At 40.7% G+C, this 18,907-nt stretch overlaps 1 protein-coding gene across 1 annotated transcript in view; it reads left to right on the top strand.

Moving 5' to 3' along the window:
• The window catches only part of NR1D2 (nuclear receptor subfamily 1 group D member 2), a 39,802-nt gene extending 22,827 nt beyond the window's left edge, over positions 1–16,975 (top strand). Inside the window, exons 7-9 of the mRNA XM_075271343.1 lie at positions 226–436; positions 8,567–12,590; positions 12,731–16,975. Of these exons, the coding sequence (XP_075127444.1) occupies positions 226–436; positions 8,567–8,763 (408 nt within the window). The 3' untranslated portion in view covers positions 8,764–12,590; positions 12,731–16,975. The remainder of the gene's footprint in view (positions 1–225; positions 437–8,566; positions 12,591–12,730) is intronic.
• Positions 16,976–18,907: the final 1,932 nt, after the last annotated feature.

Below are 18,907 nucleotides of genomic sequence, written 5' to 3'. Positions count from 1 at the left end.
TGTTTGCATGGGTTTCCTCCCGCACTCCAAAGACATACCGATAGGGAACATAGATTGTGAGCCCCATATGGGACAGTGACTGACAAAGTCTGTAAAATGTCTGCAGAATATGTTGGTGCTGTATAAGTAAGCAATATAATAATAATAACCCGTACTATGTAAATTTGTTCATTGATGATCAAAAACTTTGGACATTTGTTACCATTTTTTCTTTTCTTTTGCCAGGTATTGATGGTACGGTTTGCGTCATTGTTTGACGCAAAGGAGCGTACTGTAACCTTTCTTAGTGGGAAGAAGTACAGTGTGGATGAGTTGCGCTCTATGGGAGCCGGGGAGCTGCTGAACTCTGTTTTTGAATTCAGTGAGAAGCTTAGTGCTCTGCAGCTTAGTGAGGAGGAGATGAGTTTGTTTACAGCAGTTGTCCTCGTCTCTGCTGGTAAGAACAAAAGGATACTTGCTCTTTTCCTCTCTTACATTGCTTGTCCTCTCCTCTAGCAAATCCTGCTCACTGTCTGATTTATTACAAATGCAGTTTTATCAACTACATAAATTTTTTTTAAAGATGTTCTGTCAAAAACTCTTCTGATACCAAATCAAACCCAGGTCATAAGTTTTCCTATAACTTGTATTCTCCAAGATGGTTTTGATTAGAATAGACCTGTTTCCTTTAGTAGTGAAGATGTTAGCGACTGTCTTTTGTTAAATTGTCAATTGATATACATGTCTGTCTTTACCTATTGTTTTCAGCACTTCATGTATAGAGATATGTGGCATGAGATGAACAGGTTTATAAAAATATTACATAGATTGTGATACTTTATCACAGATTTCACATTCTTTTTGCTGTGAGTTTTCCTTTTGCTCATTGTCGCCCCCTGCTGTGACTTACAAGTAACTGACTACAGCTTTGAATAAGGAAAAATATCTTTGTACCGTGTTAGCCAGTGGATATGAAATATAAAAAATTTTTTTGAGGAGTCTTCAGTAGTTGATAACTTTTTTAATGGCAAACTAAAAATGATAACATATTGCGAGCTTTCGGGACTACTAAAACAGTACCAGCCTGATGAAGGGAAAATTTTAGTAGTCCCGAAAGCTCGCGATATGTCATTATTTTTAGTTAGCCATTAAAAAAGGTATCAACTAATGAAGACTCCTCAAATTTTTTTTTTTATATTACAGTTTTAAATACATTTCTGGCTCGAAAAAAGGAGTTGCTCCATTTTAAAGTAGATTCCCCTTGTTTACATGGGTTTCCTCCAGGTACCACGGTTTCCTCCCACATGTCAAAAATACACTGATAGGTCAATTGACTCCCCGAAGAAACAAGTGAACCTTGTGGGTGTTGGGGGTGAACGCTTGTATGGCAACCACTCCCCTACTCCACAATGCTCCCTGTGCTTTGAGTGTTTGTGAGAAAAACACATAACAAATTTTTGTCTTTATTCTGCCAGTGCTTGTAGTGCTGTGTAAGTCTGCCGGTGATCTCCATTCCCATAGTTCTCATGAGCATGTGGCTTCTAGCAAAGTTAATGTGTGAACAAATGCAAGGTCCATCCTGCACTCCTGTTAATATTTCATCCTGTTCTATCTAGTTTTCATTAATATTCATAGCACAAACATGGCCATTTAGCTTGGCACTCCGTCATCTAGACTTCCTGGGTCTTTCTTCATAACCAAGGCACAGTATCTATAAGCAGCCTTAAGGAGGACCTTTCCCCACCTCCATCAATTCAAGTCTCTGCTCCACGGATTCCAACACAGTTGGCATTTTCTCTCTAGCCCCCACTGTTCCCGAACAACAAGCGCAGTTAGTTTTGTTGCCTGATGTGCTGTTTACGCTCTGTAATGTCATGTGGGCGGTGTCAGGCAGGGGGTGGGATTCAGAGCTCTAATCAGAGACAGCCAGTGTCAGAGCTCAGAATCGCATCCCTTGTCTGCTCCTGCCTGACATCGCCCTCCTTACAGTACAGAGTCTACATAGCATGTCAGGCACCAAAACTACCAGCATAGATTGCTCGGGAATGGTGGGGGCTAGAGAAAACAAAATCCAACTGAGCCAGAAACAATGAAGCGGCATCTATAAAAGAACTGGACTTGTCGGAGGTGGTGTAAGGACCTCTTTTAGTGAGCCTTTGATAGACCCACTCCCACTTTCTGAAGTTCATCTTGTTGTTCCTGCTGCTAAAGACAATATAACGAAAAATTGGGGTTAATGAAGAATAAAATGCACATGGAATTCAATATAACTATGTAATTTTGCCCAAAAAAACGGAAATACCACACAATATGAATAAAATATGTAATTTATTGGAAAATTATACAAATCTTGTTATGGAAATCTTGTTTGTCTTGTTTTTAAATGGGTTGACTACAGCAAAGAATACCATTACAGAGTTGGCATAGGACAGTCTATTGTTAGGATTAGTAGCTAGAGTGAAAATTTCGAGATTCAGTACTTTTTATTTAAATATACCGTATATACTCGAGTATAAGCCGAGTTTTTCAGCACAGTTTTTGTGCTGAAAAAGTGCTCCTCGGCTTATATTCGGGTCATTACGGTAATTTTCTGCTAGCAGGCCAGGATAGCAGACTCCGCCCCCCCGCCCCCCCACCGCTCCATCACACGCCGGGTGACGTAGCCACGTAAACTCAGGCCCGCACCCGGCGTGTGGCTGCTTCCTGCCCTGCTAGCAGAAGTACCGTAAGTACTTCTGCAGATTTTAATGTACAGCATCGCCGCGCTCCTGGCAGGAGCGTGGCGATGCTGTGGGCCCCGGCACCCGCCGCGGTGTCTGGATGGCGGGTCGGGATGCCAGGCTGTAAACGTAATGGCGCCGCTCTGCAGAGCGGTCGCCATAGAAACCAGCACCTCCGCTGTAATGCTTACAGCAGAGATGCTGAAGCTTATGCCTGTGATCTCTGATTGTAGGCATAAGCTATGGCATCTCCGCTGTAAGCGTTACAGCGGAGGTGCCTTTCGGAGATGCCTTCCCTCCTCCTAGTTCAAAATTAGCCCCCGGGGCCGGTGCCCTCCGGCCCCATACCTTTAAAGTTGCAGGCCGGCTCCTGCGCAGCGAGCTCGCAGTAGCCGACCTGTTCCGACGACAGCCGGGAGCCTAATGAAGGCTCACAGGCCTGTCATTGCTATATTACTATTATGGCTGGTCTATGACCAGCCATAATAGTAATGTAGAGAATCTCCCATAGACGGCAATACACTTGTATTGCCGTCTATGGAACTTGCAATCAAATGACTGCAGGTTCAAGTCCCCCAGGGGGGCTAAAAAAAAGTTTAAAAAAAATATAATATAAAATAAATAAAAGTTCACAGCGGGTTCACACCAGCACCTGATCTCAGTTATGCAGGTTTCCGTTTTCTGTCAGCAGAAGACAGAAACCAACATTCAGTGTCTGTGGGTGAGCCGTCTTCTGCTGCCCATGGCGAAACCGTTTTGTTTTTTGTTTTTTACTGGACACAAAGTCCTGCATGTCCGACTAAAAAAAAAAAAACGGTTTCAATGCGGAGAGCAGAAGACGCTCACCGGCGGACACTTTTCAAACCCATGAATGTTTCTCGGGCAGGAAACGGAAACCTGCATAACTGAGATTGGGCGCTGGTGTGAACCTGCCCTCAAAGTAGAAAATGACTGTGAAACACAAACACATTAGGTATCCCTGTGTCTGACAGTGCCCGGTCTACTGAATATAGGTGATCTGCAGTGCTTCTATTCCGTCGGGAAGGGGTTAATAGGAGCACTGCAGATCCCCTATATTCAGCCAGGCTGAATTCCAAGTGGGGGTAAAAAACCCAGTCCTCAAGCTCAGGGAAGGGGCAGACAGACAACCAAAACACCCCCTCCCCTTTCCCAGCAACTACTGCACCCAAAAACTCGGCCATTTTAATTTTTGAAATTTTCCAGTAGCTGCTGCATTTCCCCCTAGGCTTATACTCGAGTCAATAAGTTTTCCCAGTTTTTTGTGGTAAAATTAGGGGGGTCGGCTTATATTCGGGTCGGCTTATACTCGAGTATATACGGTAGGTAGAGACATGGAAAATACCTCCCAATGTTCTTAAGAAATATGTTTAACATAAAAACTTGGCTTAAAAAATAGGTTACTTTCTGGTGACATTCCCTTTAATTCTTCTTAAACAGTACTACTCTAGCAGTAACGGTTTGTAGGTGTTACTTTTACACATTAAGTGTCTGTAAAAAGGAAATAGTATTTTAGTTCAGTTCTTACACTAGGTTCACACTAACATTTAGATTCCTTCCTATCTGCTTAAAAAGTGTTTACCCACATTAACCTGTGGACCCCAAAGGCTATAATGGGGTGTGCCAGGTTTCTGGCTGAAATAAGTGGAGAGAAAAGTTGTGCTTGTGGGAGTGTGCGAACCCTAGTATGGATAATGTGACTAAGTAATGACTATATTAACCCAGGTATGATTCCTCCTGAATGATACAGTACCATGAACTGCTTTTCCTGTTTTTATTTATCACTATAGAGCAGGATCACACACTGCCAGTGTTAACGTGCCAGGGCATCACAGGCAAAATGTGCTATTTGTATCCATTTTGACAAATGCAATGTAAATACAATACCGTATATACTCGAGTATATGCCGAATTTTTCAGCCCAGTTTTTGTGCTGAAAAAGCCCCCCTCGGCTTATACTCGAGTCAGCAAAAAAAAAATAAAAAATATTTTTTTTAATTTTTTTTAAGGAAGGGGGGGGGGGTCTATGACCAACCGCAATATCAATGTATAGAATCTCCCATAAAATAGTGTGGAAAAAAGAAGCTTTGAAAAAAATAAAATTTCTAAATCACTCCTTTCCCTAGAATACATACAAAAGTAGAAAATTACTGTGAAACACAAACACATTAGGTATCCCTGTGTCTGACAGTGCCCGGTCTACTGAATATAGGGTATCTGCAGTTCTCCTCTTCTGTCGGAAAGGGGTTAATAGGAGCACTGCAGAAAAAAAAATAAAACAGTCCTCAAGCTCAGGGAAGGGGCAGACAGACAACCAAAACATCCCTTTCCCAGCACCTACTGCACCCAAAAACTCCGACCATTTTAATTTTTGAAATTTTCCAGTAGCTGCTGCATTTCCCCCCCTAGGCTTATACTCGAGTCAATAAGTTTTCCATTTTTTTGTGGTAAAATTAGGGGCCTCGGCTTATACTCGGGTATATACGGTAATTTCAGGGGCGACATGTTACTGCCACACTCCTAAACTGTTACAAGGGACTACCATAAATAGTGTCAGAATACAAAGCAACATGGTGGCTCAGTGGTTAGCACTGTTGCTTTGTTGCGTTGGGATCCTGGGTCTGAATCCGATCAAGGGCAATATCTGCAAGGAGTTTGAATGTTCTCCCCCTCCCCTACCAAAAAATATTGAAATAGGTAAAGTGGCTTTCTATACAAACAACTGACCCTTGTGGGTGGTGGGATGTGCGCCTGTATGACAGCCACCAACTCCCTGTGCTTTGAGACTCGGTGAGAAAAGCATATGGACTATGTGCAAGCTGATTGCCAGACTTCTTGTATCCTGCTATAGGGCCGATTAGTGGCATAGCTTTAATGTTCAATCATGCAGAGAAAATCAGCTTTTAATCTGTACACAAGTAGGAGTGCAGAATCAGACTACATGGGGTTTGATTGTTGTCTGTTACCATGGAGATGTATATACGCATTGAGAGAAATGAAGAAAAAAAGTTTGTTTTCAAAGGCGTGAATAGCATTTAAGGTTGTACAATGTTGAAATTGTAAAATTTTTTTAAAGAACATATTATGTTCTTTATGTTTAACCACATAGGCATTGTAAAGGTTATTTGCACATGATCATGTTACAGATCTCTTATACAGTGCCTACAATCTGCTATGAGCCCATAATATATTCCTATGTGACTCTGGTTTAATACAGAAACACACATCATTTTGCAGGGCAATTTGTGAGAAATCTCGGCGTTCGGCAATACCTTAGGGCGACATACTGTGTACTTACACAGAGTGTGATATGGATGTTCAGAGATTCAAAGTACCATTTTATAGGGTCTTTAAAGGGGTTGTCCAAGATAAATGTAGATTTTAATCTTAAGACTCCCATGCCCCACTCCTCCAACTTTCTAAATTACAATAGTTAACAATTTTTCTTTGTTTTACTGTAATATACACTCACCGGCCACTTTATTAGGTACACCATGCTAGTAACGGGTTGGACCCCCTTTTGCCTTCAGAACTGCCTCAATTCTTTGTGGCATAGATTCAACAAGGTGCTGGAAGCATTCCTCAGAGATTTTGGTCCATATTGACATGATGGCATCACACAGTTGCCGCAGATTTGTCGGCTGCACATCCATGATGCGAATCTCCCGTTCCACCACATCCCAAAGATGCTCTATTGGATTGAGATCTGGTGACTGTGGAGGCCATTGGAGTACAGTGAACTCATTGTCATGTTCAAGAAACCAGTCTGAGATGATTCCAGCTTTATGACATGGCGCATTATCCTGCTGAAAGTAGCCATCAGATGTTGGGTACATTGTGGTCATAAAGGGATGGACATGGTCAGCAACAATACTCAGGTAGGCTTTGGCGTTGCAACGATGCTCAATTGGTACCAAGGGGCCCAAAGAGTGCCAAGAGAATATTCCCCACACCATGACACCACCACCACCAGCCTGAACCGTTGATACAAGGCAGGATGGATCCATGCTTTCATGTTGTTGACACCAAATTCTGACCCTACCATCCGAATGTCGCAGCAGAAATCGAGACTCATCAGACCAGGCAACGTTTTTTCCAATCTTCAATTGTCCAATTTCGATGAGCTTGTGCAAATTGTAGCCTCAGTTTCCTGTTCTTAGCTGAAAGAAGTGGCACCCGGTGTGGTCTTCTGCTGCTGTAGCCCATCTGCCTCAAAGTTCGACGTACTGTGCGTTCAGAGATGCTCTGCTGGCTACCTTGGTTGTAACAGGTGGCTATTTGAGTCACTGTTGCCTTTCTATCAGCTCGAACCAGTCTGGCCATTCTCCTCTGACCTCTGGCATCAACAACGCATTTCCGCCCACAGAACTGCCGCTCACTGGATGTTTTTTCTTTTTCAGACCATTCTCTGTAAACCCTAGAGATGGTTGTGCGTGAAAATCCCAGTAGATCAGCAGTTTCTGAAATACTCAGACCAGCCCTTCAGGCACCAACAACCATGCCACGTTCAAAGGCACTCAAATCACCTTTCTTCCCCATACTGATGCTCGGTTTGAACTGCAGGAGATTGTCTTGACCATGTCTACATGCCTAAATGCACTGAGTTGCCGCCATGTGATTGGCTGATTAGAAATTAAGTGTTAACGAGCAGTTGGACAGGTGTACCTAATAAAGTGGCCGGTGAGTGTATGTAGCTCATGTGACCTACATATATTACATTTTTTGTCTTTCTGCTGAAGTTGCAAGGACTAAGTCTAATCCATATCTGCCTCTGCGATATCAGTCAAAAGGGCCTATGCCCAAGCCCTATTATACTTGTCTGTTCCTCCTGGTAGCTTCAGACCGAGTATGTCATCTCCAGCCGACACCTCTTGGCTGGGATATGTGCTACCAACTCTATTGTGCATGTTTGGGCGGCCAGCAGACATCACAGAGAGAAAGTGTCAGAACACAAAAGTATGCAGGGGCCCTGTGGAGAATATTATGCTGTGCGGGATCCACCATGGAGCACATTATACTGTGCAGGGGGCCACCATGGAGCTTATTATATTGTGCGGGATACACCATGGAGCGTATTATCCTGTACGTGGTCCAATGTGGAGCATTATACTGTATGTGGGCCACTGGAGCATATTATACTGTGCGGGGGCAACTGTGGAGCATGTTATACTGTGCGGGGGTCACTGTGGAGCATATTATACTATGCGGGGGCCACTGTGGAGCATATAATACTGTGCGGGGGCCACTATGGAGCACTATATACCATGTGGAGCATTATACGGTGGAGGGGGGAGCTCAAAATTATTTTTATCATCTCTGTAATTGTGATATACAGAAGTGATTACAATATTACAGCCAAAGGAGAAGGTTATTAATTGAGTGAGAATTAGGAGTCTAAAATTGACCACTGAGAGTGTAGCGGGCGGGCTATCTAGGGAAGCGGGGAGGGGGAGTGAGTGAGAGAGGGAAGGAGGAGTCACCTCTGAGTGCAACCCAAGGAATGATGAGAGTTGCAGGAAAGGCACAGAACAGGGAAGATGCAGATGTAAACAAATGCAGAAGATGGCAGGAACTCCCAGAGGACCCAGAAATCACTCAATACACTGCCAAAGGTATTTGGGTGCACCTATTAATAGCACTAACAGACCTTTATTGAAAATTAATTTTTTGCCTGGAAAAACCCCTTTAAAGTTTCATATTTTCCTGTGAAGCAGTATGTTTTATATCCATCTATCTGTGCTTAAGATGTTGTTATCAAATGCTAATCATTAAAAATTATTTATTTATATTAAATAAATTATATTTATTTATTATTAATATAATATATTTATATTTATTTGACTCTATAGATCGCTCTGGTATTGAAAATGTAAACTCCGTTGAAGCACTGCAAGAAACCCTGATCCGTGCACTGAGGACGTTAATCATGAAAAACCATCCCAACGAAGCCTCCACCTTTACCAGGCTCCTCCTGAAGCTAGCAGACCTGCGCTCTCTCAACAACATGCACTCAGAGGAGCTTTTGGCTTTCAAAATTCACCCGTAGGCCTATAAATGACTAATGTATGATGTCTGCTGTATCATGTGTGACAGAGTAGGTGTCCCTAAGGTTATGTCTGGCACATTATATTTATAAGTAGTGCAAAATAGCCTGTAGGAGAGGCAAAAGTCTTTTGTCAACTAACGCATATGTGCAGTTCACTAGGATTTAGTGAAATGACTGAGGCATTAGTCCCTAAAGGATATATTCTGATGAATACTGGTGCAGCCTACAAACTGGCTACCTCTACACAACATAGACAACATCGGCACTTTATGCTTCAGCATTACATTATCACACCACACAGACTCCTCAAGCCTTATTCTGCATTCAGTAGGAGATTTTAACAATTTGGTGTGGACATGTTAAAAAAAACAAACAAAAAATACTCACACAATATAAAGAAGATGTCTGTGAGCGGCGAAGAAAAAGATCGGGCACGTGTTTGTGTTGCGCACCATTTAAAGAACCAAATTTTATTTCACCAAATTTCTGCTGGGGATAGTCAAGGTAAGATTATCTATAGCTGCACACCCAGCACACGATTGTCACTTTTTAGGTGTCTGGAAACTCCTATATATTACAAAGTACGTATATTATGATCATTTCCAAACGCTTTGCTGGTCTGTTATGTGCCTCCGCCAAGATCTGGATTGTTGTCTGTCACACAGATTTTTAGCACGTGTGAGTGTATTCATTTTCTGTATTTATGTGTATATTATATCATCTTTTACCGACACATACTATGTGTTTAGAAACTGTATATAGTCCTAGTTAGAGAGTTACAGAAGAATATATGACAGCTTCCTTGCAATATTTTGAACTGTGAAGGAAGCTGTAACGGTTTATTGTGTATACGATTTATAAAATGTACAAAGATACCCAGGCAATGAAAAATCGACTAAATGTATATTTTTGAGAGATGTTAAAAATGTATGCTGCAGAAATTTGTTACATGGAAACCTCCCAGTGCAACTGGGTCTTTTGCGGCCAAGCTGCATCCTCAATGACTTGCTGTACGAATGGACTGTTAAGCGAGTAACAGCAATGGTTAAGTCCAGGCAAATACTAGAAAAATGCCCCATGACCATAAAGGCTTGTGCATACAGGCGTTCTTTCACCTCCGTCATCATCTATGTATAATACCGTATTGGGGCAATGAAATATTTAATGCTCCTCGTCGCCATTTCATGATCCCATAAAGTGCTGAATTCTGGGTGGCACCTATGTGTGAGGGAGGGGTGACAGGGTTGTCACAAACTTTGGGGGAAAACACCTGCCCTTCTTTCACAGATTGGTGAACCTCTTGCGAATATGTGTCTATAAAGATGAAAGTTGAGTAAATGTTCATAGATATTTGTGAGCGCAAGGCAGCAAAATACACGTGCAGCATTAAATATATGTAGATATGTCAGAAGTTCTTTACACTGTGCTAGGTATCTAAATAGAGTAGATGGGATATGCACTTTATATTGGGAAACAAGCGAAACAAGTTTTACATTGCTTATCTCAATATGAGGGGAGCCTTCTTTCAAGGTCCATGACTAGTTTCGTGGTAGTACGGTAGGCATCACGTGTAACTCATCACTTAGAACCAGATCCAAATTTTAGCACTACTTTATAAAAAAAATACAAAAAAAATAACATGTATACGCTTATCTGATATGAGTTACAGGGCTTTTTGTTGCTGACATCTCTGATAATTTCATGTCCCACCATTGGGTTCTAAACTACCCAACAAAGAGGGCTAATTTTTTCTTGGAGCTGCTGCATTTGACCGGTGTGGCGGTCTCTTCCCAATAGCAGTATACGAATGTGATGTAAAAGAAAATTATTTTTTTTTTGTGACATCACTAAATTCTATCAAATCTGATGCAAAACTAGTTCATAACACTAAATATTTATGGAGAAAAATGTTAATGATTGTATCCCCAAGTTGGATACATTTTTAGGAGTAAAAGCACTAGAAACCTTAAAGGTGAAGCTGAAAACTCAGTTTTTCCCAGTGTTGGGTATTTTTTTCAGCCACAGCAGGGTTTCCTGTTTTTGTGTTGTATGGGGTTGACTTGTTGCCTGGCATGAGACTCACCTTGGCACACAGACAGGAATAGTCTACTCTTATTGTGCTTTGCCTCTATTACACTAGAATATGTTTAAGGCAAATACTCCAGTGGACATGTAATATGTCTTATACATGGTCCTGGGGAGGGGGATATAAGGCTCAATCAGATTACAGAAGCCCCAACATCACAGAGAATAATTCTGAATTTGGCCGATCACTATATCTTGAAAATTGAATTCCTTGGTTGGAATTGTGGATGTCAAAGAACACCAAGCACTCTGGGAAAAACTGAGCAATAAGTTTCATTTACATTTAGACTGTGTTGCACCAAAAAGAAAAGGATATGACAAAGTCATTTTATATGTTAAAAATTTATTTTAATGTGTTAAAAGAAGAAAAGTGTGATCAGTAATTCCTTAACCTTTTGATTGACCGTTCTTATTAATGTTTTCTTATTTATTTATTGCATTTTATGTGATTCTGTCTCTTTCAGTTAATGTGCCATACAGATTCTCTTCTGTGTTTCTTCATTTACAAGCAATTGTTACGCTTTAAAGTCAATATTAGTCCTATGATCTATTCTTCATCATTTATAATAGTACAGATCTCCTGCAGTCTGACACTCTGTACCTGCAGACATCTTGAAGCGGGTTTAGGTTGTGATATTCAGGTTTTGAATAATGCACATCTGCTGCTTGCGCACATTGAAGGCAGCCATTTTGTCAAGTAGAAATACAAGACATGCAGACAACCACATTCTCGGTTTTCAACATGCCTGACTTGCTTGGGTCAAGCCAAATGGATAGGCTCAGTTTCAATGAATGGCTGCCATGACAGAATGCACTTTAACTATGGGCCTCCGACTGCTCTAAAAGATTAACAAATGTGTATTGTTCAAAATCTATAGAAATATCACAATACTCTCAGATTAAGTTGTGTGTGATATTTTCTCTATTAGCGTCTGTATGTTTTCCTTTATTAACCTGTTGACAAGATCAGGCTATGAATTTGTATAGATTTTTAATGGGATTCTATCATTAGAATTCCCTTTTTTAACTAAGTACACGTCGGAATAGCCTTAAGAAAGGCCTTTCTTTTCTTACCCTTATTATTCTGATCTGCGCCACTGTTACTGAGAAATATCTTCTTTCTTCCTTATGTAAATGAGTTTTCAGACAGCACTGGGGGTGTCTCCTGTGCTCAAACAGCATTGGGGGCATCCTCTGTGCTGTCCGAAATCTTACCATTAGAATAATAAAGGTAAGAGAAGAATAGCCTTTCTTAAGGCTATTCTGATGTGTACTTGGTTAAAAAGGGGATTCTAACGATAGTATTCCTTTAAGGTTAATAACTGCAGACTCTTCATTGTAAATATTCACATATGATTTTTTTTTTGTTCTAGAAAGCATTTTGCCCATACAAGATGAAGGACTTATTATATAGGATGTATTAGTCTGATAATATAGGTTCACCAAGAAACAGTGACATCACTGGTGCAGATCATACAGTGAGCACCTCTCCTGGGTGTAGGTAGTAGGCTGGCCGGGATACTCGAAGCCTCATATATAACCTCATGTCACGAGAGCCATATTTCACATGAGACAGATTGTAAGACGGTTTATACCTCTTCTCATAAGCCTAATTGATACTATTATTGTTTTTGGGTCTATCTCAAAAATCTCAGGAAATATTTGGTCACGTGGATGCTGGAAGATCATGTTCAAAAGTTATATTTTAGAAAAAAAACCTCATATTCCCAGGCATCACTTAGGCTGAGTTCACACAGAGTTTTTTGGTCAGGAATCCGCCTCCAAAAAAAGCCTCCCAATAGAGTTCTATTGGGAGGCTTTTTTTAAGATTGATTTTGAGGCGGATTCCTGACCAAAAAATTCCGTATGAACACAGCCTTAGGGTTTAGAGAGAATGAAATACAATAATTGCTGCTAAATTCTATCTTGTCATTACACCTACTTTACTGTCATGATGAAGATTGCAGTGATCTCTTCATTTATGGCACTTACTTCTGGTGCCACATTGACTTGGCACCTTTGTGAGCCCAGAATTTCTACAGTTGTCTTGGTTCTTAAAGTCCTACCTCTCTCACCTTCACCGGTCTTACTTTTGTTCTGATGGGGCCACATATGGACCCTAGCCTTTTGAACACTCCTTTAAGTCTTTTGTCCTCTGCGAGTGTGTACATGCCTGCTAGTGGTGCTAGAATACATTCTGTAATGTCTTGTGAAAGCAATCTAAAGAGGTTCTCCACATAATGTAATTTCTCAATAATACCATATCTCGAGACGGAGAATGGCAGCGTATGACTGCCAAGCAGCTTTACCCTTCCCTCATTTCAGCACAGTGACAATTTTACTTAGAGCTAAACAATTTTCTTCTGTGACAGACTGGCTGCTAGGTAAACACTGCCTAACAACAAGTCTATTCTGCTCAAGTAACATTCCCATAGCAGTTTTCATTCTTTGTCCTGTCAGAAGGATACATGCATTGCAGTGAAAATAACCTTTTTTTTATTTTTTCTTGTATATTATCTCTTCGGTTCTGGTCCTCAGCTGTGTCACATGACCAGCAATAAGACTATTCAGCTAACACAAGGCCTAATATGTGGGCAAGAAGCCAGTTTCTCTATTTATGCCTATGTCAGTCTCTGCGTGAGTCTCATAGGAATGAATGGAGAAATGGACTGTGTGAGTTGGAGAATCAGAGTGTCAGTCACATGACATGGCAGAGGACTCAAAATATCTCACAATATCACCATATGATGTACCTTTTCTCATAAGCCAGAGAATAAAACCTTTTTATGGGAGTGTTTCTTTAAATTGGTGAGGCGTCCTGACTACTGGCTCAGTCTCAGCTTCCCCAAGCCTTTAGCTCAAGGTAGAGTTGCCACTAAAATGAATCCTAGCTATCACATAAAGGTGGAGGTCCTCTTTAATGAAGTACGGTTGCTGTGTCCATGTTTCCTATTAATTCTTAGTGGACAAATTACAAAATGACAGCGTGGCATGACTTTATTTCTAATCTACAAAATCTTGTGGTTTTTTTTTTCCCTATGGGCCCTAAAATCCTTTCAGAGTGCTATGTAAATTGCGCTACTTTAGACATAGTACAGTGTTGTGCAAAAGTGACAATTATACATGTGTTTGTTACGTATATACACAAAAATGACTAAAGGGCTCCAGAAAATTATAACCTATATATCGAAGCAGTAGACTGTTTCGGACTGGAGTAGGGGTTGGGGTTACTTTTTTTTATCAGAGTATTTTTATATTGTTACATTTACGGATAGCAGAACACTCATAGGCACATATGTACACATACACGCATACACAAAATAATATTCTCTCAAATGTTTTCAGTAATATTTGCCATATTTAGAAGTACAAGCTGTAGCCTTAGCTTCCATTATAGTACTAATTTAACAATGCATTGATAAAAATCATGGTAAAAATGCTGCTATGTTGCCATTAACTCGGAAACGGCACAAGAAAAACAAAAAGCATGTTAAAAGTGTACAGTAATGTAGGTTAAGCTGGACATACACACTTGGATTGACTGAGGGTGCATGTTTATGACATAGGAAGTAGATAAGCCTTTTCTGTTCTGCATGAACACATCTGGCATATCGAAATCTTAACATGTTACTCTCATATGTTTGGCTAATGTGTTGGCAGGTGTGTTATAAACCTTTCTTAAATATACTTTGTTAACCTTTCAAGCTTCCTTTTAATAGAAAACAGGCTGTAAAGTTCCCACTAGCAATGCTGTAACAAAGCATTGCCAAGGAATCTGTGCGTAGACCTGTACTTAATGCAGCATGTAGAGCTAGAGCATTTACCAAAGGAGGGATCTTCACTTCAAATGGCTGTATCTCCGGTCTTGTACCACATACAAAAATGGTTCTGATAAGAAAGCAGAGAGAAAATTAGACATATCCCTAGTTAAAAACAATAGTATTTTTAACCAGTGATCTGTCAGGTTCAGTTATAGCTATATTCAAAATACAAATTAGTGTGGACTTTCCCTATTAACAGCTCAGTTAGAGAGTTGTGATGGAGAATGTTACAGCCTGTTTTCTTATTAAAAATAAGCTAGATAGGTTAATAAAGTATATTGCAAAAATGGACATCAAACACCCCACAACACCAAAAACAAAATGGGAGCTACACTTTAAAGATTATTTGACATAAAGCGTTAGGCTTGTTCCAGGGTACCTTTATATTACTGGCAAATCCTGACAAAATAGCTAGCATTAGAGTTGCATTGACTGACTACCTGACTATGTGATCATCAAGTAGACCATAATTGTTGTAGGTAGTAAGATGGCAAAAAAATATGGCAGATAAGATTAGTCATCAACATGAGAGAAAGAATCCTAGAGAATTGACAAATTTTGCAACACAAGCAATGAATACCGGGCATTATCCTGTTATTGACCTCAACTATGTTGTTTTCCATGTTGCTGTTGTCTGTGTGATTGTGTATATTGTGGTAGAAAGTACTAAAACAGGGAAGATCCAAAGTCCATTTCATCACATCTTTGCATCTCCAGTGGGCATCCATGCAAAGTGTTGTGCCGGCTATAGGGCAAAACAAAATCAAAAGAAGTCACCAACTTGGCTTTGCTTAAAGAGGATCCGTCTACCAGTTTACAAGGTATGCCCATGTCTTTTTCACAGATGAATGAAGCCACATTGGTCAGGGCTGCAGCGGCAATCCAATGGGGTATGTCATTGAACATTTTGTATTTGGTGACAGGTCCTCTTTAACGGAAACTTCCATATGACCTACAGAAAAGCCTGCTGAAGAGTTTTTAATGTAAAAAGGTATACTTATGTTATTCTTGTGCTGAATTATCACCGCTTGAATTTACAGACCTTCATAAAAAGGGCACCATGTACCAGAGTTGTGTCCTGTGCCCTGCCAGTTCAGTAATGCCATAAAGGTGCTCTTTGCAACCATTTGGGTCTGTTTTTGCATTTTTAGAAATTCACTACAAATAAAGTTAAAATCTATGAAACTAGGATTCTAATTGGTTAGTCTGAGGCTCATTGTCCCCGTGAACTGCCAGCGATCACTAAAAGGAAGGACACAAATTTAAAAAATTTCATAAAAACGAACTGTAATTTCAGCTCAGATAACTGTACAAGAATAGACTTGGGCTATGTTCACATCTGTGTCAGTCTCAGTTCAAAGTCTCCTTTGCAGTCTTTGTCAGAAATTGCCAGATGAGAAAGTCCTTCACGCTTGTCTTTTTCATCCTGCGATTTCAGTAAAAAAAGAATAAAAAGTCACACACCCAACTTGACCCCATTATACTCAATGGGGTCCCTCAACATCCATTACTGTCCATCTTTCCATTCTCCTCTTTCTGCAATGGGACAGAAGATGGGATAGGATAACACAGATATAAACATAGCATAAGAATTTTTCTTAAGTTTTTAGGGGCTGTAAATAGCTCATGTGGTTGAGTCTTGCTCTCCATAATCCATATAATGTTGTGGGTGCGGAAATGCTGAGATTACTGATACCCTTTAACAGAAGAATGAACTAAACATGTTGTCTTATATTCTGTGCTTTTGATTTCCACAAAATAATACAGTTATATTCCGAGCTGCATTTCTGACCGATTTTGTACTGTACTATAGTAAAATGACCATTGTTGCCTGCAAAGATGCAACGCAAGATGTAATTCTATATATGGACATATGTTAGTATAGAAGTGATCCTAAGCTGCATAAGGCTGTGTGCTTTACTGTGGACCCTCTAGCAACTAGGAACTTCACTTCCGAGCTTTTCTTAACTTTTAACTGAATGTATTATTTTAGAATTTCAAAGCATAGCATAGGTACTATTGTTTTACGACATGGTGAAATCATTTAGTTCATTTTCTACATTGTATTGATATGTCTGTGCTGACTGATGAATTGCTCCTGAAAGCGATAAAGAGTTATAGATGATGATTTGTGTCTGAATGAACCACTTTAACACTCATTGTGGGAATAAATGGTTGGGGCAAAACAAACGGTGCAAAATGTTTTGACCTGGACATGTAATCCATTAGTTGTAATTTCCTGCTACACGGAGATGTCTGTACAAAGTATATGTTGTTAGCCTTTTCAAATAAACAACTTTACACAACCTGTGTCTGTCCGAGAGTTTCACTTGGAGATTATATACCATTTATACTCCACTAAATTTCGAAATTGACGTAAGTAGTGTAGATTGTCGCTTTGACCTTTTGAGGTCACCATGCACATGGCTTTCTCATACTGATGACAGTCCTTTAGCTAATAGATCTTTCTAGGTGGATTTTTCCATCCATCACTCCTGTAAGTATGGGGTTGTCAGTTGACTGTAGACCAACTATGTATTCAAAAATAAGAATCTTCTGTCTTTGATACTTTTCAATAATTGCAAAGATGACAACAGTAAGCTTTCAAGACTATGTAAGGCTAAGGCCACGTGTAGTAAAACAAATTTTAAAAAAATTGCAGCGGAAATACATTCCAAAAATACACTTGCATCTTTCACATTTTTTTTCTGCTGCATTTCTGCCTCCTTTCATATAATTCTATGGGGAAAATGTGTTTTCAAAGTTAAAATTATAATGCTGTGCTTTTCCTGTGGACTTATATAAGGGGTCAAAAATGCAGCAGAAAAGCAGTAAAAGATGCAAGCATTTTAGGATTGTGTTTTCTGCTGTGTTTTTTTTAGCCTAAAGGGGTCATCCAAGCTCTATCTCTATTCATTCATTTTTTTCTGAGTGCTACCCAAGGCCCCTTCATATAGTGTGGGGAGGTTAGCTTGGTAGAAGCAGTGGTGCGGACCCAAACAATTAATAAAACCTTGACTTCAGGCACAAAATACAACCTTAATGGGGTTGGCCACTTTCAGACCAATATTGAGAGACAAATGTTATGGTTTGTACAATAAAAAGATATACAATTTTCCAATATACTTTGTGTATCAATTCCTCACAGTTTTCTAGATCTCTGCTTGCTGTCATTCATTCTGTTCCTTCTAGTGGATAAAACTCTGACCATGGTCATGTGATTTACGGTCCATGGTCATGTGAACAGACTCTTTCTGGCCCAGTAATGAGCCAAGTACTCACACCTGCAGCTGAGGCCTACTCAAGACCCGCACTGGACCATACATAAGTTAAAAACCTGGAGGCGATATAGTGAGATTCCATCACCCTGCCTGTCACCTTCTCACACACCCCCTCCCCCCCTTTGATCAGACCTGTCAGGGTGGACACTTTGGGCCCACAATGGGTCCTGGATAGGGCATCCGCATTCCCCTAAATTCTTCGCACTGTTAGCATTACCAGTATGCGCCTGGATACCGAAGATATGGGTACCATTTGTTTCAGTACCGATATCTCTCCACTGTTAGAAGAGTGGGGACTCACAGCCTAAGGTCATCACTGGGCACTAAGAAATGCCCCTCTGACAGTGCAAGGAAGAGTAGTGTCAAGAGAGCGTTCCTCACAGCCCAGAGATGATGCTAGGCTGCAAGGCCTGCCCTTCTAACAGGGGAGGGATATCTGTGCCCAAACTAACACCAATATCTCCCGACACCTGAGCACATTAGCTTTCTAGCCATATATAATACCGCTGCTACCAGAGGACGTGAAAGGCCTTCTTTAGTATTAATGGGATTATGCCACAATTGAGGCCCTTGTTCCTATGCCCTATTAGGCTGTATAAATATCATAGAGCAGGGCTCTGTTCTGGCAGACACTGCAGTGTCCTTGTATTACAGGATGGCCATTCAGAATGGCTGTCATGTAGTACTACATTTCCCTTTAATTCCTGTCTGGCCACCGTATTCCTCAGCTGTATTGGGGTGCAAGTAGTAAGACCCAGGGGGCACATTCTGAACTGGATGGTTGTTTGTGACACAACCCCTTTAAATGATACTGCTGCCCCTCTTCACCAGATCCAGCGTTCTGTCAACCACAGGGCCTGGCTGCTTGACTGGGATCAGTTCACCAGCCCAATTGTAGCTGCCTCTCCCTGCCCCACTCCAAAGCCTGGTGCAGATTCCATTTGCCTCAGTTGGCTA

The sequence above is a fragment of the Leptodactylus fuscus genome, chromosome 4 (assembly GCF_031893055.1).
Source record: "Leptodactylus fuscus isolate aLepFus1 chromosome 4, aLepFus1.hap2, whole genome shotgun sequence".
Taxonomy (NCBI): domain Eukaryota; kingdom Metazoa; phylum Chordata; class Amphibia; order Anura; family Leptodactylidae; genus Leptodactylus; species Leptodactylus fuscus.
This window is presented reverse-complemented; position numbering and strand designations above follow the sequence as displayed.